Source organism: Nilaparvata lugens, chromosome 10 (genome assembly GCF_014356525.2).
Source record: "Nilaparvata lugens isolate BPH chromosome 10, ASM1435652v1, whole genome shotgun sequence".
Lineage (NCBI taxonomy): Eukaryota > Metazoa > Arthropoda > Insecta > Hemiptera > Delphacidae > Nilaparvata > Nilaparvata lugens.
Genome location: NC_052513.1, coordinates 27,544,346 through 27,571,342, shown reverse-complemented (window position 1 = coordinate 27,571,342; position 26,997 = coordinate 27,544,346). Strand labels below are relative to the sequence as shown.

At 35.0% G+C, this 26,997-nt stretch overlaps 1 protein-coding gene across 18 annotated transcripts in view; it reads right to left on the bottom strand.

Moving 5' to 3' along the window:
• The window catches only part of LOC111046312 (beta-3 adrenergic receptor), a 268,205-nt gene that overhangs the window by 188,664 nt on the left and 52,544 nt on the right, over window positions 1-26,997 (bottom strand). For 15 of the 18 annotated variants that reach the window (XR_005572386.1, XR_005572378.1, XR_005572375.1 and 12 more), the window contains one exon: window positions 21,630-21,707. The exons of 2 other annotated variants lie outside the window; for them this stretch is intronic. Coding sequence is in view for 1 of the 16 variants with exons in the window: in XM_039437100.1 (XP_039293034.1) it covers window positions 21,630-21,707 (78 nt within the window). In the remaining 15 variants the exon portion in view is untranslated. Of the gene's footprint in view, window positions 1-21,629; window positions 21,833-26,997 lie in introns of those variants that run through there. One more of the 18 variants, XR_005572385.1, reaches the window with a different exon arrangement.

Here is a 26,997-nt window from a genome sequence, read left to right as displayed (position 1 = left end):
TGGAAGTAAGCTTCCTACATATATCAAATAAATTTATAAAATGTTCTTATGAACTATGTGATTAAGTCACGTTGTGACTTTTTCTTTAATTTAAGTTAATTTTAATAGCGCTTTTAATTAATTTCCCCACTATATGTAGAAAGGCCTTGAAACGAGCTCGTTTGATTTATCACTCACATTAATGAAGTTCTCGACGGTCTCCTGGATTGAATTAATTATTTCCAATAATTAATTAGGCAGGTCCCTTTCGTCTCTGCTGGGCTAACGCGTGGTCCAGATTTCTTATAGATTTCTCTCCGAATTAAAGATATATTTATGGGAATTGATTGTAAATTACGAACTCTTCAACAACACTGAGTTCACAGATAATTTAACATTTAATACGAATATTTCACATTTAAAAAAGGGGTTGGCTTGGTAATTTTAAAATTTAAAGGAAGAAAGAACCCTAAACTCCATGTGCATCCTCTCAGGTCAAGATCTTAAGCCAGAAGAAAGAGGTTTTCAGAAAAATTTATCTCTTCCTAGAACAAAAAGTAGCTGTAAAGTAGCTGAAAGTGAGTGTCTAATTTTTGTCTTCAAATTTTTTAATTTATTTCAATTAATTTAATTGAATTTAGGATTGATTATTGTTTTTTGGCTTTATATCAACATTGTGAAATTCAAAATCAATTTTATATCTGTGTTATCTTCCTCGGATGGTGCGGTAACTTTGGCAGAAATCAAAATTTGAACTTAACCTAATTGTTTGGTCTATTTTTAATATGTGAAAATCCAGGAACTGAAGAAGTTTTGGGCAATTGCCTGTTTTTTCTTTCCTAATTATAGTATGTGTATCACCTTGAATAAATAAATAAATAAATAAATAAATAAACAATTTTGTAAGCTTCTTTCTGATTGGCCTTCAATTTAGTAGATTCAATACAATTGGTCGCCTCAGAATCAGGGCTTCTTCAACTTTATAATAGAAAAAATTCAAATAAAAAGTTTTTATATAAACACATGTGGTGTTTATCTTAAATTAATTTCATAAATAAATCGCAACACACGATTTTAATTGTTAATATACATTTAGTTTTTTATATGAGTTTGTATACTCTGGATTTTCGTGCTTTTTAGATTATAATAAATATTTATACAGCAATAATAGTTGTCCGTATTTCTATACATCAACCTTCCTTAGTATATATAATAATACATCTTTTGTGAGTAAATTTTTATAATTCAACCTATTATACTGGTTGATCGAACGATCAGCTGATTCGCTCAGTATTGATTCAAATAATTATCGATTTATTCAAGATCAACTGATTCTTTTTAAAAGTGTAAACAAACAATTCTAACCTCAACGTACATGCAAACTTTTATTTTTTATAATCCGCCAACAATAAGTAAGCCGCTTTATAATTTTTAATTTTGCCAATGGATTCTCATAGTTGTTGAATCACAATTATACATGTTTTCTTATCATTTTTGATAATACTATTACTCTTTATCGCTAATAATATTCGATTTAAGTTCATTGATCCTTTGACTAGGTCTAACTTCTTTTCCATTTTATAATTCTATTAAAATTCACTGGTTCATTTCAAAATATTTGATGGTACTAAAATACCACGTGAGATTATTCATGTCAATCTTTTTGGGAATGAGCTTCATTCTTATTCATATCTAATCAATTTGAATCTAGCATTTATAGGGAACTACAAGCTGCCAAAATATGTGTTCAATAGCCAGGAAAATCTTCAATAAATAACTAACTTAAAACTATTCTTAGAAGAGTGATCACAATAAAAATCATTTCCAGGACAAATTACGTGTCATTCAGCTTGACTGTAAACTACTCTGGATCACATACTGTTTGGTATAATAAAATTATTCAATGAAATTCTCTCCACTTTTAGACAATCCATAAAAAATTTCCCATCAAAAATTCCAGTGCCAGCTTGCGTGCTGGAATAGACTGCTCATCAATAAACGATTCAATAAACTAATAAATGAATTTATGCAATTCGGCTTGTATGAAAAGTTGGTAGGGTTCATTCTATTTCGGGACAGCTGTGACCTATTTAGCATGTACAACATCCGCTTTACGACCACTTCACACTGTCAGCGTTGGTACAAAGGGAAGTATTGATGTCATATATGAGGTATTCTGACATTTTAGAGTGAATCACGATAGGAATAAATTGCCGTAGAATTGTTCCAACGACAGAATGACAGAATTTATATCGTGAGCCGGAATAATATGGTTTCTTTATCAACTGCAGCCCCTTCCCACCGAAAATCAACCCTTTCCTACGAATAGCGACCCCTGCTGTTTCAAATACTAACCTAAAACAACCACCAAAGTTCATTCGGGTTGGGGCTGGCAGTTGCCTGCCTTCCAACTCCTATATATAACATCCAAATATAGCTCAATCGATTCCAAGAGCGGGTGGGATTGGTTAGGAATTCGGGATTCATGCTGACTGGCAGTTACAGGGTAGACTAGACCCCCCCTACCCCCTACCAATACTCCGTGAGGCCATTTCACACTTCATGGTTTATTAGAGACGTCTGAATCGCCTTGAAACACAGACCTTGAGTCGATTCCGATCTGGAAAGAAATATACTATTCGCCATACGAAGTAAAACCTCTAATTTGAGCAGCAGCTTTTGAATGGGATCTTGACCAGTGTTTTTGTTTTGAGGAAATTTTTCTAAGTTGACCTAATTTTTTTGAACCTACACATCACTGACTCACTTTTTGTGACCGTGCAAGCACATCGAACCTCAATCATTTATGTTCTCTCCCTATATTCACCTATGCAATGCAGCTTATTCAGCGTTGGTTCAATATTATATTTGGACCAATATTACGTTCTCTTTATATTATTGAAGTTTCATAAGTACGAGCTCTAAACATAAGATACAGGAGATTGCATCCCTTGACAAACCATTAAAGACCTTCAAACTTTTTTGAATACTTGGTAATTTTTCAAGATAGTGTAAACATGCATGCAATGATATTGATTTAGAACAAATTGTTGGCGTCACCTTCCAATACTCTTAGTGTCGTCAAGAAACAGAAAATACGAACAGCAAATATTTCCAATCAATAATCTGTCCTTGAATGCCTCAACACTTGAATATATTATTCTTAAAGAAACACTCTCGAAAATTCAATTTTCAATATCATACTATCAATGTTATCTTTTTACCTACTTCAAAACTCAAAGATATTCTCAACAAGGAACACACTTTCCCAAATTGAATTTCTATTGAATTATCGAAAATCTTCTCTTGAAAACCCTTACAATTCCATACCTAATTCTATTCTCAGTAAGAAACACTCTCACAAACTCAATTTTTTATATTACCATTTTCTCAATGGATAAAATATACAATAAGCAGACCCACTCTATTCAATAATATCTTCTTAACACTCAATGATATTCTTAGCAAGTGATATTCTCCAGGATTCAGTAACTAGTAGTATTCTGTCTATGAACAACATTATAATGCAGACACTCTACTCGAGAAAACCTGAACGAAGAGTTCAACACAATATAATAGTGTACATATATAGTGCACCATATTATATTATTGTATAGACAGAATATATACAACAATATCAACAACAAGAGACTCTCTTGTGCTATCAATTACCAATATTATTTCTACCCTCTTTAGCCCTTCAACACCATTTAGAATACAATAATCGATATTATGCCCATACTCTTCAGAATTGAATTTGCAATAAGTATAGTGTTCTCAAGGGGCAAAATCTAAACAGCAGACACCTCTCCAATCAATAGTCTCTACTCAAGAAGAGCCAACACTCGAAAACTTGAGCGTGAAGGTCACTGGGTGGAGTCAAGGCCATTGACAGGATCGTTTAACCCCCTTCAGCCACCCTCCCCCTGGCTGGTGACCTGGGAGGGCACCCTGCACCCCTGACGGGACCCACACCCCTCAAGATATTGGGCAACTTTCCAATTTTTCTGCCAGTCCCCAAAAGCAACCTTTGAACGGCTGAAAGTATTTCAGGGCCAACATCGACCCCCTCCCACCCCTCAAGCTTATTATTCCAGTAGACCCGCTCTAAAGGGCTCTTGTCCTTGGGGGATGAACCTAGAATGTAATGGGATGAACGGCTCTTCAATTGTGTTAATAGATGTGATAGAATACTTTTCTATCTATTTTTCTCTTCTTTCTCCTACTCTTACCACCACCTCTTTCTCTTATATGTACCCGTACTGGCAAAACTCACCAAGTCAAAAACTACAGTTTTGAGTTATAAGCATAATATATCAAGGATTCTCGGAGAGTACTACCATGCTACAAAGAGCAATTGCGTTTAGGCTCCAACACTTACTACATGTAATTATCAAATTTCTTAATCACATTTTTGCTTGATATTCATTTAAAATTAATAACTCAGAAAATTACCGTTTCAATAAAAAATGTAATTCAAAATCAGAATGTCACACTTGGTAAGTTTTGCCTGACTACCAAACAGCAAATATTGCTCACCATTTCCTAATTAATGTCATAACTGTGCATTAATAATTTATGTTTGTGGAAGGCAAAACTCAACAAAGATGGTTAGTGAATTATGCTTGATGAAGCACTGTGCTCATGAGGATAAAAAACTCATTAAAGATGATATTAGTGAGTTTTGCTAAGCCATAATTTGATTCCTTGAAAACTGAAAGACTTTGATGAATTTTGCTAGATCAGAACAATGTGCCTAGCAACTTAGTGAGATCTAATAAAAAGGAAAAAGAGAGTTCATAATGAAAGATATAAAGATATGACTTTTTGAGTTTTGCCTACTCAAAGAAATACATTTTTCAAGCCTATTGGAATACATAACTGAAAATGAGGAATTCTGTAGTTAGTTTTGCCAGAACGGAGATGAATATTCTGGGCAGAATATAGATGATAGCATCAGTCATTCATGGAATTTCTGTACGGGTACAATAGAGTTGTACTGAAACATAACCAGTACACATGATTACGATAATCAGGACACGTCTTTGATTACGTGTAATAGTGGCTGTAAATTTTTATAATTTATACTGTTTTACAATCATTGCTAGTAATACATTGAGAATACCAATATATCCTGAATAGAGTGAATCTCAAAAGATAATGCATGATTTCATTCAGAATATCGATCAGAAAAAAGAATATAAATTTCGATTGCCTTGGCTGGCTCAGAACTTGTGTCCGAACGAAATTTGAAATGAAGACAGGAAGGATCCAGAAAATAACAGGCCTATCGACCCGATAATTCAGGAGATAGTCGAGGAATGATAACTGAACATCCTATGAAAACAAACAATGAACTGAGAAACACTTGTATCAAACTGTAGCACTACTATTCCATTTATTCAAATTCCACTCAATTGAACAACAGAAGAATCCTTGAATCTCATTAAATACAAGACAAATCAATCGCGAGTCAATGAACTAAACAAATCCATATCTATGCATCTGTTGATATGAAATCAAATCGATGCTAAAATAAAAACTACAATCAGGTACTAGAGATGTCCCAAGTGGAATAAACGCAGAAAAATAAATTGTTTTAACAGATGAGCGAGCACGCTTCCACGGATTCATATACAGTGGAATTAACTTTCAAATGTCAGCATTGGAAGAATTGGAATCTTGGATTTTATTAATGAGGAATGCTGACAGTTCGGAGTGTGGCCTTACTATAGCTCCCTTTACGGTCCGTATGGAGGGGTGAGTTGTTGCTGACATTGCGTAACAAATGCGAGAACATACTCGCCTCCACCGCCTCCAATATGGGCTTCGGCCGGAGGAATTAATGCTGTTTATTCAACGCAGTATGCCAATGTAGGACCTCAGGGATACTACACACTTGGTATTGTTGCTGGTGAGGGGGGTTGAATGGTGAGATGGTTGTTGGGAGAGAGTCATGAGAAAGGGTGGTGGAGGAAGTGGAGGAGGTGTCGGGGTTGACGGAGAGGAGAAGAAGAATAAGGAGAATACAGAGGTGAATAAAAAGGAGGAAAATTGGAGGAGGAGGAGGAGGAGGAGGAGGAGGAGGGGGAGGAGGAGGAGGAGGAGGAGGAGGAGGAGGAGGAGGAGGAGGAGGAGGAGGAGGAGGAGGAGGAGGAGGATGAGGAGGAGGAGGAGGAGGAGGAAGAAGAAGAAGAAGAAGAAGAAGAAGAAGAAGAAGAAGAAGAAGAAGAAGAAGAAGAAGAAGAAGAAGAAGAAGAAGAAGAAGAAGAAGAGGAAGAGGAAGAAGAAGTAAGGAGTATGAGGAGGAAGTGGTGGAGAGGAAGGAATAGTAGAAGAACCAGGAGGGAAAGAAGAAGTAGGAGGAGAACCACGTTGAGTCTACGGAGCAATGAGGAGAAGCATAGAAAACTTGATATGTAATGAGGGAAGATGAAAACGGGAATGGAGAAAAGGAGGATGGGATGTTAAAATAATAGGAATAGTTTGAAGAGGTAGAGGAATAAGAGGAGATGGAGAAGCAGGAGGTTGACAAATATACGGAGTATAGAAATGAGGAGAAGCAGATGCTCATGGAAACTTGATATGTGAGGAGGAACATGAAAACGAAGGGAGAAAAAGAGGAGAAAATGTTAAAAGAATAGGTAGAAGAGGAAGTTGATAAGAAAAAATAACATGATGAAAGAGAGGAGAAACGGATCAGATTGGATTTTTTTTTAAATAAATGCAGCATCAACTCCTATCATGAACTAATTCGATTATCATGATCAAGTTATCATTATTCAGGTTATTGACATCAACTATTCTACATCATCCAATCTTGAAAAAAGATATATCACATCCTCTTATGTAGAAGGAGAAGGATGAGAAGTTGGGAATGATGAAGAAATTAGGGAGAGTGACAAGCCAGAGAAATAGTAAAAGGAGGAGAGGATGTAAAAACTAAGAGGAGGGGCTCATCAGAATGAGAGGGTGTGACGAGAAGCTGGATAAGAGGAAGATTCGGAGAAAGAGAAGAAAGAGGCCAAGTTGGGGATAAATGAGAAAAAGAAGATGTAGGATGATCAAGAGATGATAGGATGGAATGGGTGAGCAGATGTGTAAATAACGTGTAACGTATAACTGTTATTAACATGTGAAGTGTAACCGGGGAGTGATCGTGTGTACAAACTTGGTAAGATAGTGAGTGAGTGAGTGAGGGTAGTGTGGTATGAGTAAGCTCAGTTATATGATAGTGAATTAGAGGAGTAGAGTGTATGCTGGGATAGTATAGTAAGTACAGGCCAGATGATCGCAGTAAGTTGTAAGACAATATAAGATGAGGTGAAGAATGTTTCATGCAAAACCAGATTTCAAAAAACCCAAAGTATGAGATGAGGAGTTCAATAATATAATCTTGAAGAAATATGAAGGAGACATAATATAACTCATGGAAATTTATCAAAGTGATCAGTTCAACTTTTCAACTTCTAAGTTCAACACGGCCTAACCCTAACCTAACCTAACCCAACCTAACCTAACCTAACCTAACCTAACCTAACGTTTTCGAATGTGTAGCTATGTAATGATATTTCTTTGAGAATATTTAATCAGCTCATTTATTCATCCACTTGGGAGGTTCAAGTAGAACATTATAAGTGTACGATACCTCACCAGCTCAACACAAACATGAAAAACATGTACAGTAGAATTAAAATGAATTCTTGAAAGAAATATAATTTTCCAATTCCATTTACTGCATAGCATTTGTGGATGAATTCAAATCAATGGGAATGGAGAATAATTCTTTATTGTAAGTTTTATCTATCACCACCCTTGAAGAAAACAGACTAATTCTCTCTCAATCATTGTACAAACTATTTGTGCCTGTATCAAATTACCAGCCACTAATCCTATTTAAAAATTGAACAGAACTAGTGTTTAAAAATCCACCATCCATGTAATATGATACATGTATGCAAATATTGCCAAAACCGTATTCAGACAAGGAAAACACATAAATAAAAATATAAATATGATTACCCTTTTAAATTATCTCGTCATGACATGTTTCGGCTACTAATGACATTTTCAAATCTTCAAGAAATTTTTCGTTTTCGAGAAATAATTTAAAAGGATACTCAGATTTATATTCTCATCTATATTATAAGAAGCACTTGAGAAAAGAAACAAGGAAGACGTCTTATAACCACCTAAAAATTCTATTACTGGACACGTAACTCGTATTGAAATATTGTGAACTAAGAAGAATATCTGAGAAACGTCCAGTTCATCTCGAAAAAAGCTCAATTATCTCGATAATATAAGCACAAACAATAGGGTTTGCCAATTTAGAAACTGGGGGCAAAGTACAAATGGAGCTGGTGAACAGGGAACAAGCTTCTCCCAAGCCATTCTCAATTCTGACAGTTAATGCAGGCACAAGTAGCACATGTATGGCCAAAAGGGATTTGACACGGCAGGCCTCTCAAACTCTCTCTCTCTTCATCACACTTATTCTCTCTCACACTTTCTATCGCTCTCCCTCTCACTCTCTCTCACTCTGTAACTATCCATCTACTCATATAGGGATCGATTATAACAGCGTCTATGTGAACAGGCAAGCATGAAGCATGAAGATGCTCAACAAGACATCAATTGATGATGATGAGAGGGGAATTAAGCTAACCCGCGCTGGGTATTTGAATGCTGGTCTATTTTCTCATATCCACACTGCATTGTTGATGTTAGTGTAGACAGACTATTATAGCTGTGATGCGCTAGTAATATATGGGGATGATCTTGACGACGGGAGTGAGGGAGGAAAAACCAGTTGAAGGAAGACGAAAAGAAGGAGACAGAATAAGAGGTGCAACAATAAATTTGAAGCGAGGAAGAGATCGAAAGGGCAGAAGTACAGTAGAAAGAAGGATTGTGATAGGAAATGGCAGAGAATGAGGAGACATGAGATAATAATCGTATAATCGTGAGATGATAATAATAATATAAGTAGATAATAATCAGGAAGATGGGAGAAAATACAGATAATGAGTTGGATCAAAAAGTTGAAGAGGTTGACGAGCTAAGGAGGAGAGTAAGAAGTGAGGAGAGTGAGGAGAGTAAGAAGGAGGGGGAAGAAAGCACATCAGGAAGAGAATAGAGTGGATTGGAGGAAGATGATGACAAAGAGAGCGAGACGATTAATATGGAAGAACGAAGATGACAAAGAGTTATATGGGAGAGAGGGAGAAAAAAGAAGGATAGACATAAGGAAATATCATAGAATGTGAGAAAGAGGAAGGTGAGTAAGAAACTAGGATGAGAGTGAGAATAAAATTAGTAGATGGATCGTGGAGGGGGGGTGGAAGGGTAAGAATGGAGGAGTAGATTGCAAATAGCAGATAATAATACATGCCAAAAAAACCTTAGAAGAAAATTAAGCAGGAAATCGAATACAGGAAGAAGAAGGAAGAAGAGAAGGAGTCAAATAATGGTATAAACAGGAGATAAGAAGGATGGGAAATAGAACATGAAGAAGAGGGTCACTAAGAAGAAGTAAACAAATAAGAAGACGTTGTAAACATAATGCCTGGAGTTTGGCAGGAGCATTTCGTAAATGACGCAGGTAATATAAGGGAAATCAAACTGCCTGTGTCATCAACTACTACAACAAGTACGGTATGAGGAAGGAAGCCTCAAAATAGCCTCAGGACTTCCTCAGCACAATCTTGACTGCCTCACACGTTTGAGGAGGTTGTCACCAGAACTTCGCAAAGAGAACCTCATTGAGAGCCTAACATCTCACAGCAAATATCTTCTAATGTTTCCTTCGCTGCTTCATACTCAAACTTGGTTCATTCGACTCAGAATAGAGGCTCGTTAGAGTGTATTTTCAGGAAACCACATTATTTATCCTTATCAACAGTCATTGCAATAATAATTGGGCCCAATATATTGATAGAATGTTGAGAAAATATTATTTCGATTCTATTGGTAGCCTACTTGAAAATTGATAGCATTAATTACTGCTTCCAGTAGGAGATTTTCAATATGTTAAGTGAACAGTCACCTACTATTCTTATTAAACTACAATATTAAACTACTCTTATTAAACAAACACAGTTAGCATCGGCTTTCACTGTGAAAAAAAATATATATAACACGTCAACAAAGCCGATTTTAAGAGGTCTAGTGGTAATATCACCCTGATATTTCGTTGATCAATCAACAAATGGACAAACTTGCGATAAGTTGACATTGACTTCGATTTTGAAAAGATAACTCATTAAGGGCCGTTTTCACAGTCAAAGCGTAAACTGAATTTAATCAGCTGGTGGCTTGAATTCAAAATTAAAAACATTAGAACAAACGAGACTCGATACAGATTTAATCTAGTTTAAAATGAAATTTAGTTCAAACTGTCACTGTGCAAACGGCCCTAAGAAAGCAAAATTCTCCCCGTAACTTCACAACTACAATCAGCTTATATTGTGATTATGTGGCGCTTATTATACGCCAAAGATTTATCCATATTGACAATTTAAAATCGTACTCGACATAAAGAATAAATTAGCTAGAATTTAGTTCAAATTATTCTATTTTCTGAGCAATACAAATTATTTTGAGTTATATTTTCAGCAGAAAACATAATATCATTTCCTACTGAAATTATTAACTATTGCACTATAAGATTCAGCAGAAATGTTATTTCATCTATACAAGGATCTGTACACTGTCTCTGTCACTCAGATTATCAATTATCATTATTATTACTCGTTCGATTACCCACGGAAGGAGTATTTGGATATGTCGATAGTTAAGTCAACTCAAGTCCAATAAATTATAATGATTACTCAAGTCTTCAATTATAATGATTATGTGTTATCACCCATTCCAAACACATTGGGCACTTTGTCCAAGAATCCTCAATTTATCTACGTCAATGAACATCATCATTGATATTATACTCCACCACACAAACAAAATTTAGTAAAGTCATGAGTGGAAGATTATGTCATGAATACGAAATTAATCAGTTTGTTTAGTTCCAGAAGCCCTGGATCGTTGACTATTTATATAAGTGAATCCATTATCAAATACCGTGCAAATGGTTTCCACACCATATCAATCATGGACTATGCAAATCATGAATTAGTTCTCATGAATAATCAAGCATGTCATAAGTAGGAAATCAACTCGTTATCATAGCCTCCGTTTCGCTAAGCTCCAATTCTGATTTGCAAAACGGGCCCGCATTGTCATTGCTTTGAAGGCTGATAAGCAGAAATTCATGAATGGGTATTGAGCACTGAAGGTTGATTGACGCTTAAAATGTGGGATGTATTATTAATTTGACATTGCGTAAGCCAATAGAAACACGAAGAGTGAAATTCTCAGTAGCTTAGTCAAAGCTGACAACTGCATAATATTCTAGACTATTATCAGGCTTGAATTTCTTATATTATTCACAATATATGCATGAGAGTCATCAATAACACTTTCAATATAACTTATGACAGGGATTGATAATGGAAATATATTTCTACTACTGTATCTCAAGTTGGAAATATTATTGCTTGTTTTATACAGTATCATATATATTGTGAAGCTTCTCTGCATTAATATAGGACTAAACACACACACACACACACACACACACCACACACACACACACACACACACACACACACACACACAACACACACACACACACCCACACCATGTGTCTCCATACATTACATTACATATCAAGGCAAGGAACTGTATGTATTCAAATCAGTTCAGTATACAGTATAGCTCAAATCCGTTCAGGATATCGAAAACGTCAGAATTTCATATGTGACATGGGTCCCTCATATTAACTTTCGCTTGTATTTGTGGAATGAAATGTTCGTGTAGAATTTTGAGATAAGGAATTCATAGGAATGAAGTATTCGCCAGGATTGGTGAAATAAAGTAGTGAGATTGTATAAATTAATTGTGTGTGAATATTGAGTGATTGGCAGTTTCATGGCACTATCAAGGCTTTACTTGATGCAGACGAGATCTAAAAATCAATTGAAACGCAGGAATAATTTATTACGAAGCACATTGATACATTTCTGGAAAGTGATAATGATATGAGAAATCATTACAATGGAAGAGAAAACTTATTGAATGTTGGAAATTATTAATTCTGCTGAAATCACGAACAGATGTAGAACAGCAAGACGATCAAGTAGAATAAGGAAATAGAGGAGTAATGTAACATATAAGACAAATTGAAAAGGGGAAAAATGAATATTTTTTTAATAATATGGGGACTAAATATCATGAATAATAATACGATTTTTGTCATTCATGGCGAAGACTCAAACTAAGCTCCTACAATTGATGACGGTTTTTCGACAATATTGTACAATAGATATAACATAAAATAATCTGAATAATGCTATATCTAGGAAAATACCATTCCAGTAAGGTACTGCAATAGTAGAAAAATAGGTACTTATAGTATGTATGAAAGCCAAATTATCGGCGACTGAAAGAATATTGAGAATATACATTTGTACAAACTAGAACTGAAGGATAGAAAGGTTTGATACTAGAATTCACAACTATGCAAGGTAGTGGAAATTTTTGCGGGAGAAAGGAACAATGTTAAACAAAAGAGAAATATTGACAGTGACAACGATAAAAAATGAAAATTGACAGAAATGTATGCTCAGGGAAAAGAATCGAACACAGTACTCTGCACTTCGCAGCGACAGAATAAGCTCAATAAGAATGGATGAGACAGAGAGAGACAGCTGAGACAACCATGCAACAGTTTCCCTATTCAGAGATTTGCGAATCGTCCCTCACCTCTCAAATTTGAATTCAAAAATATAGATTTTTCTTCCTTACTGATTGAATAGAAAAGTGTTCAATTTATTAATTCAAGCACAATATAAATTGAGAGCCATCTATTATTATTATTTGTTATTTACAAATTGAACACGTTTTGAGACATTTCCCCTTATTATTTGAATACAAATTTTTCTCTTCAATACAGTCTGAAGATTATCCACAACAGTTCGAAATGTCGTTACTGCTGAGAAGTGAGTGTTTTATTGATTGTCTCTTTCATGGATACATCTAGAGTCTAAACAAAAGTTAATGGAAAGCGTGAAAAATGGCTTGGCCCAAAACTATTCTACTCCCAAATTTTGGTCATGTTATAAAGATTATGTTTTTACAGTTGAAAGTTCAAGTCCAATTTTTGTCCAAATAAAGTCCAATTTGTGGAGCAAATAGTAGGGGGGAGAAGTAGTGCTTGGGAAGTACCAATAATTAAACTAGAATTTTAAAAAACACTTTTGAAGTCAAAATACACTTACTTTTCTAGTGACAATCGTTTCGACCTGTTGTTGGTCATCATCAGACTGTATTTTCACTTCAAAAGTGTTTTTTAAAATTCAAGTTTAATTTTAACAGTGAAAAAGTATGGATATACAACATGCCAATAATTATTTATTAAGAATCATTAGTATTCCAACTTATCATTATAACTAATGACAAAACAGAAGAATCAGTTACAAAAAAATGAAAAAATATAATCAGGTAGATTAAGAAATATAACTATTGTTATTGATTGTTTTTATTGCATATAAATCAATTCTTTTTATAAATTATTTTATATAAATCAAATAAATAAATTCAAATCCACGAGCAGTGATTTATGCAGGTTTCCTCCAACTTTCCACGAATTTAGTTGAGTTCATAGATAATATGTTTTTTAACATATTACATATATTGATATATGTTTTGTAACGGAGCAAAATCATGGAACAGTCCAATGTATCAAAGTTCTTACACGCTGGAAAACCATATGAGTCGGATATCCAAAAACATCGCTGGAAATAGGAATCACAAGCATCAATGTCAAGGAAATAAGAAACTCGCGTTACTATTGGCGCAACAAGGAAAACTCTATATCGCTCCAATTTATCAGTCAGTCAGACATAAATCACAACCATCTGCCAGTTGAGTTGGTTAGTGAAACAACAGATGTGAACCGAATTGGAGAGAAATGTTTGGCGCCGAATCCGGGAAATGGATCCAGTTAACAAAATAAAGTACAGTAATCTATGCAGCTTTCCTCAATCGCCAACGATAAATTGGACCAGGTTCCTAACGGAAATTGAGACTGTTGAAAAGTGTGCCGTTGTTTCAACTGAACACTTTTCATTAGTCCATCAACTCTGTTGGTTTAGAATTTGGTTCTGCGGTCTTTGATTTGCACAAGTTATATTACTATTATGGGATGAACATGTGAACTATATAGTACTTTTCTTTCTGGTATGAACATGTAGTATGTGGGGTATGTGTATAGTAGCATGTGGTATGTGGGATGAATATGTGAACCACATGGTACTTTTTTGGTCCTCCAAGGATTGTTGGTAGTTCATAAGGGGAATGGACATACTATACTCTCATTTTCAGAGTAATTATAATAGTTGATGGTTGGTATTCAGAATAACTAACTCGTATTTTGAGATGGAGTTCTGAATGGATTTTTTTAAGTGTATGAATACAATACGAACAAATTTTAGAACTCCAGGGGTATTCAGACTTTTTCTCGTGATAGAATGGATATCATTGTAAAATCTTCGTCATATTAACAAGTATAATCAGACTGATTCTTTTAATTAATAAATAGTCATTCCAAACTATTCTATAAAGACATGGTTTCTTCTAGTGGAATACGACTAGATACGATGCAGCGTGATTTAAATAATAATAATAATATCGTGATTTAATTATTAAAGCGTGATTTAAATTTGACACAACGGGTGAGAACTACAATCTACATTATTTACTTGCATAAATTTGAGCTGCTAGCGTTATGCAAATGATCTATCTAATTATCATAGGTGGTGTTTTATCATTAAAATAATTTTATATTGTATAATATCATATCGTAATGGTAGGAGCCGTGCTGAAAAGTTCGAAATTACTATTCCATTAGCGAGAAATTGTAACTCATATTCCTTCAGCGTTTATAGTTTGTATTGCAGTTCCAATACGAATATAGATGCCATTATATGAGCCTCGAGCTAGGGAAAAGGCCATAAACCATAATTTATACAAGCTTGACACTCAACACAGAGCCATACAATTGGCTGAAAGGAAGGAAGCCTCTGATTGGGTGTGTCGAGCTACAAATCCGGCTTATTATTTATTATTTGGTGACCATGACCAATAATAATTGCGGAAGCTATTAACTATACCATATTCACTTAAACTGTCAGCATTCCTTTAAAGTAACATCCATACTACCCCCCTCCCATCAATGCTGACAGTTTTAAGTTGATCTCATGGTAGCAACATTTTGAAGAAACAAAGGGGAAATCATGAAGTAAAAAAATTGAGCAAGTTTCACAAGGACAACGATGTATTTCGATGAGTTCAGAATGAACACAAGTTCTGGGAAAGTTTTGAGGAGAATTCCTCCTAATTAATACCATGCGAAAGTCGATTGAAAAGCTCATGAAAAATATATTATTGTACTCATTATGGAATCATCATTGGTCTAAGAGAGTTGAGGAGAGTAGTTTTACTCTAAACTGCTAAGCAATGCTAATACTCAGCAACTCATTAAATTAGTAGAATAAAGTCCAAGTTGAGGGTCATTCATACCCGATTAACATTAAACACTTATATGAATGATGATCTTGCTAGATCTCTACTGGAGTTGCATATTAATGATTATGATTTGGCAGATAAAAAGGTTCCACGAGAATGAATCCTTCACTAATTTTCGTGAAATATCAATTGAGTTGCATATTAATCATTGTGATTTGGCACAAAAAGTTCCACTAGAGAATTTCCTTCAGTAATTTTCGTGAAATATCAATTGAATTGCTATTAATAATTATGATTTGGCCCAAAAAATTCCACTAGAGTAATTCCTTCACTATTTTTCGTGAAAAATATCAATTGAGTTGCATATTATTAATTGTGAATTGACACAAGAAAAATTGTTCCACTAGAGTAAGTCCTTCACTAATTTTCCGTGGAAGAATCTATTTTGACTTATATGGAGTTGTCTCATGAACGAACAAAATTCAGAGAAACAATCATTTCAAAAACCTCAAATCCAAAGAAATACTAAGATTATATTTTAGTACGAAATGTTCAGAATATTTAGGGCCGGTTTCCGAGCTCGGGATTTAGCTAAGTTTTAGACTTTAAACATTTCCAAAACCGGGCGTAGCCGCAGTTTTTATTTTCTCATTTCTATAATTGGAAACATTTTTCCTTGACGAAATTAAACATTTCTAAATAATTCAACATAGCTGAAACTTTACACTACTTTCTCTTTATTCCATTTTGTGTTTAATTTTCCAGTTTTTTGAAATTCAATTCAAACGTGACTTTGACAATGACTACGACTACGCCCCGCTTCGGAAAGCCAATTTTCTTTCTCCAGCTGATTAAAGTCTAGAACTTAGCCAAATCCCGAGCTCAGAAACCGGCCCTTATAATCTTTCATAATAATCTGTAAGTTACTTTGTTAATCCATACTGTAATGAAAAATATTGATAGAGAACTCATCAATAACTTCCATGACCTCTCGTAATGATAAAAGTATAAATGAGTTTTTATGATCAGCTGGCAAAAAACTCACAAGCCTTTTTGAACAAGAATGGAATGACGGGTATGTACGGTGAGGGATAAAGAGGGATACAGGTCAATGACTAGCCTATATGTAAACACGCCTGACGTGGACTCAATTATTAGCAAACAAGATACCGCACGGATCAATAAAGAGCCTGAATTATTGAGGGTTTCATATATGGGGTTGATGCTGTTGACAAAAAGTCTTTTGACAGCCTACTGACATAACCCAAATTGGCTTCCCAGTATAGAAACACATGCAGTGTTTGGCCACTGATTGAGCTGGAAATTTGAGACTGGAAAACAAGTTTTGAAGAAGTAATTTCATGTACTCGAATATTTGAGATACTGTCCCCACTCCCAGATATGAAAATATTCGACATTAGCACGTTCTGTTGATTGAATGAGAAGAATAATCCTTCGGAAAATAAATAACATCGTTTCTATATACGTGCATGTTTCCCGAATTTATAATAATGCATACCTTGATTCATACAATCATGATCACGGTTGAATATGCGTGATTTTTTAAAGAAACTTTTTCAACAAGGAATAATGAGTCATTGAAGTTAAATATGCTTCAAAAACCATCATTTAATAAGCTATTTTTAAAAAACCTTCGCTGGAGAGCACTCACACCCCCCAGTACGTCCCCTCACACAATGTCAAATAGTAATCTAAGCCAATGATAATGACAGTACTGTGTCTAACTAAAACACAACTTGAAAGTTCAAAGAATATTCATTGAGAAGAGTAATCTCTTAGAAAATAATATTGTTATCGTCTCTAAAATATGTTCATTCATTTTGAATGTATAATTTAGTACAGTATATTTCTTGAAAATCTATGCAGTTTCATGTGCATACTTCGACTTTATTTGAGAATATATAAATATTAGAATATTGTACTGAAACAATCACTGACTTGGTTTGGCACCAAAAGCCTCAAACTGAAACTTGATGAAAGTTTGATTGAAGAGAAGAATCCAATACAGATAATATTGAATTATACCGATTGTATTATTCTTTATGCATGTTTTTTGAAGCTTATCTGTCATTCTCCAATTTAAACTTCACTTTTTTTCTACACCCGCTTCGATTTTGAGTATGTTCTAACAACCACCTTCCTCCCTCTCGACCAATTGCCACCTGCATGTGAACTTTCCTGAAAGGCTAGAGGGGGAAAGGGGACTTGTACTATGTAGTTCTTTGCAAATGTGAACTTGACTAGCAAATATCAAGGTGTGCCAACTCAGCTTATCGATCGCGGGAGCGAGAAGGCCACACATCCTTGTCTAGTGTCTGCTTTGTTTGACCCTGAATCGGTTGGCAGCCCTTTTTGGCGCGCTGTTTGTTCTGTTTTGGCGCGCGTTTTATCTGCAGTGGGATTCACTTAAAACTGACAGCATTGGTTGAATGAAAAGCTTTGATCTCACATGTAAGGAGAGCTGTTAGTTTTAAGTGAATCTCACAATCGGCGCCCGTCGCTTTTGTTTATCATCGGCTAAACGATTTTTTCGGCGAGGTCGGCTCGACTATTCTATTAGCAGACAAATTCTGCTAAAGAGCTTCATTAATGGCATAACACGACGCTGCTATGCGGCTCAAGAATGGAGCTACAAATTTAGCTGAAGAGCTTTATTAATGGAACAGAGTGGCGTACATGTTTTACTCCTCAATTAAAGTTGAAAAACTTCTAAAGAGCCTGTTTTATAGAATAACAAACACAGTCACACAGTTTTATGGAGTAACACGACACTGCTTCGGTTGAAGAAGTGATGAAGTGATGAAGTGATGAAGTGTGAGAAGTGATGAAGTGATGAAGTGATGAAGTGTGAGAAGTGATGAAGTGACTATTCGGTTGATGAAGTGTTTACTGCAGAGAATGAGTATTATCGAAATGAAATATTGGACGATCATACTAGTTTTACTTCACAACAAGATGTTGGAAATGTATTTGTTTAAAAGTTCAAAAAACTCTTACGTGTACATATATAGCTACTATATTAAAAGATTGAGTTAATTTTTATTATTGGAAATATTATATTCAAGAACTGCCTCCTCTCATTCGCCTTCAGGAGAACTTGTAATAATGTTTAACAATAACTCAGCTACTCTGACTTCAAAAAGTGAGCTTGATCTTGGTTAAATCTCGAATACAAACGGAAATACTTATTTAAAAAACTCCCTGGTTCATTCCATTAGTTGTTTTTTCAAGATAGAGAACTGATAAATGGTTTTATTAGATAACATTTCACAATCACAATACTCTTGTACAAGCATTCGAAAACTAATCTGTGATAATGAAGCTACTCCCATAAATTTTAGTTTTCCCCCTAACCCCCAAAAGTTTCCACAGAAACAAAGGAAGCTCCACCATTTTTAACAATACCATTCAAACGCTGGAACTTCCGCACAACACACAAACCGTTTCATTACATGATTTGCATTCATTTCCACCATCATAAACCTGTCTCGAATATTGCATTAGCATTGAGATGTTTCCGCTTGCGTTTATTTCATGCATTTCATTGCAACGTAGACTATAGGATATTTTCCTCCAATGACTGACTATCCAGTTTAAACTGTCAGCAATGGCTGAATGGGGTAGCATTACGTTATTCCATAAGTAATGCAGAGACTCTATGGGAAATCTCACTATGACATTAAATCCCCACTGTCAGAACTGGCTGAATGGGAATCATTTATGTTTTTTATAAGAAATGCTGTCAGTATAAAGAGAATCTCACTCTAGGTGCCGACGAAATAGAAACAAACCGGGAAGCTTACTGCTTACAGGAGCCGAGACGAACGGTTAGCTGACACAATATTGGACGTCCTTTAGCGAAACCGAGGTTGTTTACCCGGATACTGTTATTATCTTGTCTCTCTCGTTCATACTTTCTCCTACTATCTCTTTCTCTTACTCTCACACACATTCCCTGGGTGCGACGTGGTATTTGAAGGGTGAGTACACTGTCAATCGTCTCGATCCACAAATGTCGTTCAGATTGAGCAAGTTGAAATAGTCTCTCTCCTCTTCACGCCACTTTCCCTCTCTCACAAAGCTCTCTCATTTTCTTCTCCCAATTCTCTCCCGTCTCATCTTCCTCCAGTGAAACTTTCTCTTCCTGTATTGCTCTACCTTTTTCTATCTATCTCTCCCCCATATGTTTCCTTCTCTGTTTTCTCATTTTTTCCTACTCTCCTCCATAGAAGCTACTGCAGTAGTACCTATTACTCGTTGCTCTTGCTAATATTCCTCTCCTCTACTTTCCTTTTTATTCGTGGTATCCATCTTCTATTACTCCTTCCTCTATCCAATAATTCGTAAAAAATTGACATTATTAACTTCTTCCTTAAAAACTTCCTCAACATCTTCCAAGATTCTCCATATTTTTCACTTACCATCCCCTATTTATCTTTGTACTGCATTCCCATTTCCCATGACCTTCTCCTTGTCCTCTACTCCATCTCCTTCTTGTACTTTGAACTCTTCTTCTTACCTCCTTTTCCCTCTTCTTCTTCCCTCTAGTACTCGTCTGTTTTTCGATTTTTCTGCATTGTATATTTCTTATTTTTCCTTCTCTTCATTCATCTTCCTCTTCTCATTCTCTTTTCTTATCCTCATAGTATTCGACTTCATGATATCCCTTATATATTTATTTTATTCCTTCTGCTTCGCATTCTATTCTGCATTTTCTCTCTCCTTCATTTTTTCTCTCTGTCATTAGAGTCTCCTCCACTTCGCTTTCTTCCTTCATCCTCTGTCATTACCTCTGAAAGGAATAAGACTTCCACGTACATCTCTCTCCCTGCTTACTTTTCTTCCATTTTTTCTCCTTTCTCATTTCATTCTCTAGGGTTCTTCCTCTTTCTCTCCTTGAACTCATTTTATTTTCCTCTCTTTCCTTAGCTCACTCAATTTCCTCAATACTCTCACTATTTTCCACTTCCTATTCCCATCGTCTCATCCTATGTCACATACTCCTCTTTTCTCCACTCTTCCTGAATAAAAATACAAAAATCTTCAGTCTGCAACGTCAACAGACAAAATTTGTTGTCACTAAAGCCTCAGTCGAAAGTAATTCTGTGCAGGCGCCTCAAAATCCCTTTACAAACTACTTGGGATGTATCTTGGTCGCTTGGAATACGTTCTTATTTTTGGAAGTATGCGAAGTATTTTATTTTTAGATGGCCACTATGATAAAAATATATTTCTAGCGAGCGGCCACTATGTGATGATCATAAATTCTAATCACTATATTCCTTTCTACTAGGGAACTTGGAATACTGAACTTCATACTGGAAATACTAGTATGAAAACTTTATATATTCTTGTCAACTTTAAATTACAAACTATTCGAAATAAACAACTTATAGAAATACGAATTATAAATAATAGAATAAGAACAAGAATAATATACACAAGTACAAGTGAAAGCAATAATAGGAGCATAGAATACATTCCATTTATCATTGCAATCTTCCCTGTTCAATATTCCAATACAGAAGTTTCTTTGTTGGAGTTGTTTAAATTGAGTTATTTTCATCTTACTTACTTCGTTATATACCACTCAATAATCTGTTATCCAACATTCTCTAATAATAAACGTTGTACTTTCAATTTACATAATGGAAGCTGGAAATATTTTATACATACTTCAAATTCAAAAAGAAATAATTTTCCAACACAATTTGTTTCAGAAACACGGGTTCGAGGTATCTACGGGATCAACCCAGCTGGAAAAGAGCGTGTGGGTTTTCCCATAACACAGCCCAACATGGAAAGGCTCTTAAAATGAAGGAATAAATGCGACTTTGTAGGTATATCAAACGTGGATCATCTATCTGCCCTATCACAGCCCATTCAATAATCTCAGGGGAAATTTCGTAATAAGAGATTCACAACATCATATCCTGCTACTTTGTACCAGAGTTCGATTATAGTGAAGAATCCATTATCTCAAGAGGAGCAAAGCGAACACATTTGAAAAGATCTGATTCAATAGATGGAGTCGAGGTAATTACCTGATTGAGAAGATCTTATCCGTACAGGGCAGGATGACTTTCATTGTTGGAGTGTGATATAGATTTCCAGTGATGTGCCTGTAAAAAGAAACAGGTCATCAGAAACGTGATTCCCACGTGAGAACTGTTTCAATTGTTACTTGCGTAACTTTGAGATTTTCTTATTATTCAAAAACTGCTGCATTTTCCTCTTTAAAATGCTTCAAAAACTATTCATTACATGTGAAATGAATTCATTACTTGTGAAAGATGACATTAAATAAGACAATTTTTCCCTGTTCTTTTAAACGAGAACTCCACACTATTTCAGGTAGCCCCAAATCAACACTGTTCCACAAATCAATGTTGACATTCAAATATGAGTCTCCAGCACACAGAGAGATACTAGTTGGTTGGTTCATCTGTGATAAATTTACATTTCCTTTTTTGCGAATCATTCACTGGTGACCTAGTTAGGAATTGAGATATATATTCGTGCTAATAATACTTAGACTGAACCGTATATAGCCTACTATACATAGCTTATAGACTGGGACAAACATATATAGGCTATTCAATGGAACATATACCAGGAATACATAGTTGAAATGTTTATAGACTGGGAGAACTGTATGTACTGGAAATACGAAGTTGGTACTTCTATATACATTTCTGTATAATTATGTAGTGGGGTAACTCCATGAACCGAGAATACATAATATATTATATGTATGATGCCTATTGGAATTAATTGCGAACTATCAGCATTCATTATTAACAACATATTATATGATTCCCATTCAACAAATGCTAACAGTTAAAACTCACTATAGGACAAATCTGTGACAGCATTTCGCATTGTGAGGTCTTTCCAAGAAAGCAAAGCGACATTGTCATCACCGAAAAGTCAAACCAACCATTGGACAAGTTGTCGATTATTTGGGATATGAGGTGTGACATATGCTAGTGATAAATCTGAGGATTGATGAAAGTGGATGGGAGACTTAGAAATAGAGAAAAGTCACAAGGAGAGGGGTGAGTCGGTTGGAAGTGGGAATAGAATGAGACAGGAGTAGTGAGGGAATAACTGAGGAATCAAAGAGATGGAGATGAATAAGATATATTTTGAAGGCGAGAAAATGGACAAAAGATGATGTGGTGAGGGGATAGAGATTACAAGAGAGGAATGAAGGTAGTGAAGGAGACGTAGATAGAAGAGAAACGGAATAATTGGAGAACTATAAGACAAGGTATCGTTTTAAGAGGTGGAACACGGATGAAGGTAATGAAACAAAACTGTGAAAAATGAATGTAGGGAAAGAAAATGAGAATGAATCAGAGAAAGAGATGAAAAATATAAAAACGGAAGTAGCGGCCAAGGAGAGAATAAGATATAAAGACAGATAATGAATGAGAAAGAAATTGAGTGGAAAATTGAAATTGATTAGAAGTGAAGGAGAAAATAAGAATAAAGAAGAGAAATTGTGCTGGAGAACGGTATAATATGAGATCGATGAATGGTGGAGATTGAACCGCACACAGCAACAGACAGGATATGCGGAGGAAGAAATATACGTCTGCATTATGTGAATAGAGTTATACGTGAACAGACTGATGCATAATAACCTGGGTAGAGTTTTCTTCCTTTTGCCTGCATCCAACTAATGCTGTGTGCGTTGGTAACATTATCACCATACTATCCCATTATTTCTTCTACTCACAATATCGATTCTGATGTCAAGTCATTACAATTCCATCTGTTTAATGAATTTAATTCAGTTTATAAATACCCAACCATAAAAAATTATTGATGAAAAAGCATTAACATTAACGATCAAGATATGTGCCGTGAGGCTTAATGTATTCTGTTCTGATGAAAAAGATGATACCATATTTCAATTTCAATTCCGAGAGAATAAAAGCTAAAGCGAATTCTCTATGATAGAAGATTTCAATCTCGTTACTGAAACGTCGATTATTATTCTATGAGACGTAGACTCACTTAGGTGCTTATTGGTTTGAGTGAGTTTAATGGAGTGGTAATAATCTCAACTTCATCTTAAATGTGATGGAAAATTGAATTCCCCTTTCACTATCTTAATTTCCTATCCAAAGTCAAAAAAGAAAAACTCTCTATAATGTTGATGCCAAGTGAACAATATTCCACGTTAGGAAACTCAATTACGTGATAAGGAATGTATTTTTAATTTGTATGGTGCATGATTTTTACATAGCTTAGCATATCAGCATTAAAAATATTTCCAGGATCCATTATTTATCCAGGCAATATTATCTAATTGCATTGTATACATGTCATTGTAGTACAGTCAAATTCATTCCAGTTTTTATACGATGTTTTGGAATAGTAGTTTATACAACAGCTTTATAATGAGGGTCGTTTCTCTCATTATAAGCTTTAAATGATATGTTTACATTATAACATGGTCGTAGATGAGAATTTATATTAGCCTACGGCTTTGACAGTAATTTTATTCGACGGGTTTTGAGAGTTGATTCACCATTCAACTTCATGAATATTTTTAAATGTATTACTGAAAATCTAGAAGAATAAAAATCTAGGTACCCTTTTTTTGAATTGTTTACTTACTATATTTATGTCTCGACATTGATGTCATCATCCTTGACTGAATGTATGGGTATTTGATGAGGAACACTCATAATTAATCAATTCATGCATTTTCTTATTCCATTTATCAACAGAGCAGTCTAATATGTAATATAATCGGGAGAGGACAATGGATAACAAACAAAGCCGAAAACAGTCTCTCTCCTGAATTTCGAAATAACATTCTACAATGTCATTCATAATATGAATTCTAATCAACCGGTACTTGAATTCACATCGCATTAAATGAGGTACCTAATTCAAGTAGCAAGCATATGAGCAGGAATGTTTGAGAATGAGGTAATCAATTACGTGAGAACGTTTGCAAAGTTTGTTGAGAACAGCAATGATCGATGTCGTTTTAAACAAGGGCCGCCAACTTGAACTCCACATGAAGGATGATTAGGCTCTCAAACATGATCGGATTAAACTTTGAAGGCATCACGGGAGTTTCAGAAGCACGTCGTATTGATAAGCTTGCTCACCTACAATGGATTTGAGCCTAATTTTATGAGAATAACTTCGGAGCAACTAACGTTAAATTGCATTTCGAGGTTAACCGTTATTATCACGCCCAGCGACCAATTAAGAGATCAGGTTATTAAGTTTGTTTTGATGGTATGAGCTCCATAAAACTTGACTTTGGGTTTCATAAAGTTGTATTCGCCAGTGGTTTGAGCGGTATTGGACTCTAACGATTTTCGATTTAGAACATTTAGATCAGGCGTATTAGGCAGGAGACTGAATATATTCTGGTGCATATCTATAGTTGGAGAAATTCTTATAAAGCAACAAAACGACATTCACATCGTTTGTTAACTGAGGCTTGAATCACTGCGAGAAGATTAGTACATTCAGATAGTGTGTTCTTAAATCTAATTACATCAAACTATACTTCTAGAGCCAGATTTAATATTTTAGCCCCTTAGGCCTATATCATTTTATAAAATAAGAACATCTTAGGTCAATCACAAGCTATTCAATGCGAGAGTACCTAACGATTTCATTGTCATTGCAAGCCAATGGGAGGTGAATGAAAAGAATTCAATCAATCACAAGCTAACCAATTAGAAAGCAGTGATTCCGTTCCCATGGTGACAGCAAATGGGATATCAGTGAGGTGGGAGAGAGAATTGAACCAACCACAAGCTCACCAATAAAAAGCAGGATTGATGTTGAGAAAGGTGGGAGAAAGCTCAACCAATCACAAACTAACCAATAAGAGAGATTCCGTTTCATGGCAACAACCAATGAAGGTTGAGTGAGGTGAGAGATAATAATTGAACCAACCTCAAGCTAATTAATGGAAGAGAAACATTCCGTTGACGACAGCAAAAACGAATTTAATGAATAAGATTTTCTCCATTCAAATATTTAGCAAGTTTTTCAGAACGTTCTATTTGTGTGTGATATCAAACCTTGGTGTGTGACACCAGTGAGTATTGTCGCCGTCATGCTGAGTTGACGATAGCCAAGAGGAATTGAATAAATAAGATTTTTTCATTGAAAATCCAGAACCGACCTGGGACGACCGATAATTTTGACCAATTGACCACAACCTAAAAGTCATCCTATGAACAGTGGCGAGTACAAGGCTTCAACTTATCAAAATTGAATATCCTGTATATTTAAATATTTACTAAGAACATTAACAGTTCTTGATCAGTCAATAACAACATTTTTTGGAGATTTTAATTGTAAGGCCATGAATCATCAATAATTAAATAAACATAATCTACATTTTGAACAAATTCAGCCAATTCTACAGTACGGTATCAAAATGTTAAATTTAAGCTGAAGTCAATGGAGTGTACCTAAAATACCTTCTAGGTACATCGGCTGAAGTATCACAGTTCAATTGATCTGGATGTTCACGAAGTATGAGCAGAGAAAAATAATTAAACGGCATCTTTTCTCTACGCTATAAGGTTCTAGATGGAACTGATATTATATCAGATGCGAAATTATAATTAGCCTACCTTCCCTTATTATTTTTCATTATAACTAAATTCACCTCATTGTGTTTCCAGCATTTCAACACTCAACTCATTATGTATTGATTACACTTGTGCTCCAAATGTAATTCCCATTGAAACTGTAATTTCTAATCCACTATTCCCTAAAGATGTTAAGAGGCTTAATTGTGCAGAATTCAAGTGACTATTGTTCTTTGAATCTACAATCTCTTAGTACAGTAAGAGAATTTCGGAGATTGCTTGTATTGTTCGCAAGAAGTTACGAAATCTATTCCCGCATTGTATTCTTGTTCTATTTTCTGCTAGCATTTCTTCTTCTCCTCTCCTTCTCCCGTTTAATTGCTTTTCGCGCTCTCAGCAATCTTGGCCAATTAAGTAGAGCTTGGAGTGAGCTTAGGTTCAAGATTGATTAAAAACGCAAGAAAAGTTCAAGAGTTCATGTTGCCAGTGTCCGTTACCAAAACCATATTTCTTATCTATAACTAATTGTTATAATTTTCCAAATAATAGATAAGATATCAATAGGAAACTCACACTCATGCTATACTACAAAAATTGATCGAAAGATTGCTCTTTCAATAATTATTCATTAAAATTTTCGACATACAGTAGTTATTGTATGCAGTATTCACACTACAAAATTGACAATGTATGGATTATAATATCAGTTTGTCACGCCAAAACCTATCGTTTTTTCAACGATTATTTTTATTTGTGAAAATATTTCTTTTATTTGGCAATAAATTTATCATTATTATTATTATTATTATTATTATAGAGATCATAT